General features: G+C 38.5%; 1 protein-coding gene across 1 annotated transcript in view; it reads right to left on the bottom strand.

Annotated features, from left to right (window-relative positions):
• Positions 1-200: 200 nt before the first annotated feature.
• Positions 201-1,739, bottom strand: part of LOC119411516 (cytoplasmic dynein 2 heavy chain 1) — an 18,237-nt gene continuing 16,698 nt past the window's right edge. The window contains exons 14-15 of the mRNA XM_037678468.1: positions 1,263-1,389; positions 201-356 (exon numbers count right to left, since the gene is read on the bottom strand). Coding sequence (XP_037534396.1) covers positions 201-356; positions 1,263-1,389 — 283 coding nt within the window. The remainder of the gene's footprint in view (positions 357-1,262; positions 1,390-1,739) is intronic.

Genomic DNA, 1,739 nt, shown 5'->3' with positions numbered 1-1,739 from the left:
AAGCGCAGATTGTTATTTGTATTGATATTGTAGAGTGCTGTGTGAATGAGTAAATGAGGCCACAGATTGCAGTGTAATCTTAATAAGATTGAAAGGTGTTATACAAGTACAGTCCATTACCATTTATCATTTGTTGAGTTATTGTGTCAAATTCTAGGTGAAAACTTAGAATATTTACACATATAATTGTTATTGGTTTGTTAAAGTGTATTACTCTGAAGTCCAGATTGAGCCATCCAAATCTCCAGACAGTGTCTTCGGCGGTCTTCAGAAGCAGCGGACAGATAGGTGATGAAGGCTGCGGCAAGCAAAGCTCTGATGGGGAGCGTATCCAACTCACTCTTTATCTCATACATCTGGAAAAAGAAACGGAGAAGACAGAAGAGACTGCTGAGTAGAGAGTAGAGTGAAGAAAAAACATACAAGACATTGAACAATGGGGATTTGGCAGGAATCAGAGGTAAGAATGTAAAGCAAGGCGAGAATGAAAGAAGAGGAAGAGTTAAATGACAGTAACACACTTCCATGAGTTGGTACGACTAACATTACTGCAGTGATTTCCAGCTTGGTCAGGTTTCTATTGAAGTGTTTCAGCATTGTGAAGGACGAATAAGTTCACATTAGGCTTGATCGCTCAGCTTCAGGACTCCTGCATGACAACATCTCTGAATCTATAGGTTTTCAAGACCATGTTGTCTATTTTCGACTGAATAAGTACAAGAAAACAACCACTCATCGTCTATAGTATGACTAAACCTGACAATTTCTACCCTGCTTACTGTGCGGTTATGCACAAAATCCAAATAATTGTTTGGTTCTTGCTTCCTTTCAGAACATTAAATAGCCTAAACACTTTAACATATTGCTTTCCACAGCTATTGTTAAGCATGCAAAACTGTTTCTGTGCATGCATGTGTGAGAGAGAGAAAATGTATGGAAATACGTGAGCAGAAAGTAAACTTGATTTCTGGTGCAGGTCTTGAGTGTATGTGTGTGTGTGTTAGTGTGAGTGAGTGTGTCAGCACGAGATTGAGTGTTTTAATTAAGGCACAGACAGATGCTGTGGAGAAGACTAAAAACAGCCAAAAGGGGACCCAAGGCAGCAGGATTCATCCCTCTATGTCATGCACGCACACACACACAGCACTCACTGACACCCTGACTGCCTGTTGCTCCCACGTGGTAAATGAGCCCCTTTTGGAGTACATTTGTAATACCTTCCACACCAATAAATGTATCAGCACACCCATACATCAAAATACCTGTGCATTCCAACGTGTGTGTTCTCCGTCCAGTTGTGATATAAGCTGCTGCGCTGCAGTGATTGTGTCCTGAGCTTTAGTCACCTCGACCTCCAACTTAGCAGCCTCTGCAGTATGGGACTGAAACCTGAGGAGAAAATAAAAAGGTCTCTCTTGTAAATGAGTCCCCGAGGCTCAATGGGATTAACCTGAATAAATAAAGGTTGAATGAAAAAAACAAGAAGGAACAAACTGGAATTGCATGGAACGATTCTCTGTAATTTATAAGACTGATGTTCTGACATGTACGTAGGTTTCAATGAAAGAATAGAATCTAAAATAGAAGATGGAAGTGGTGTTCATTATTGTTGCTGTCTAAATTCATTGTATTTTGCAAATACAGAGAAATTATATATATATAAATATATATATGTGTATATATATATATATGTGTATATATATATATATGTGTATATATATATATATATGTGTATATAT

Source organism: Nematolebias whitei, chromosome 6, assembly GCF_014905685.2.
Source record: "Nematolebias whitei isolate Nwh7 chromosome 6, NemWhi1, whole genome shotgun sequence".
Classification (NCBI taxonomy): Eukaryota; Metazoa; Chordata; class Actinopteri; order Cyprinodontiformes; family Rivulidae; genus Nematolebias; species Nematolebias whitei.
The sequence above is the reverse complement of the archived record's forward strand: the minus strand, read 5'-3'. Positions and strand labels throughout refer to the sequence as shown.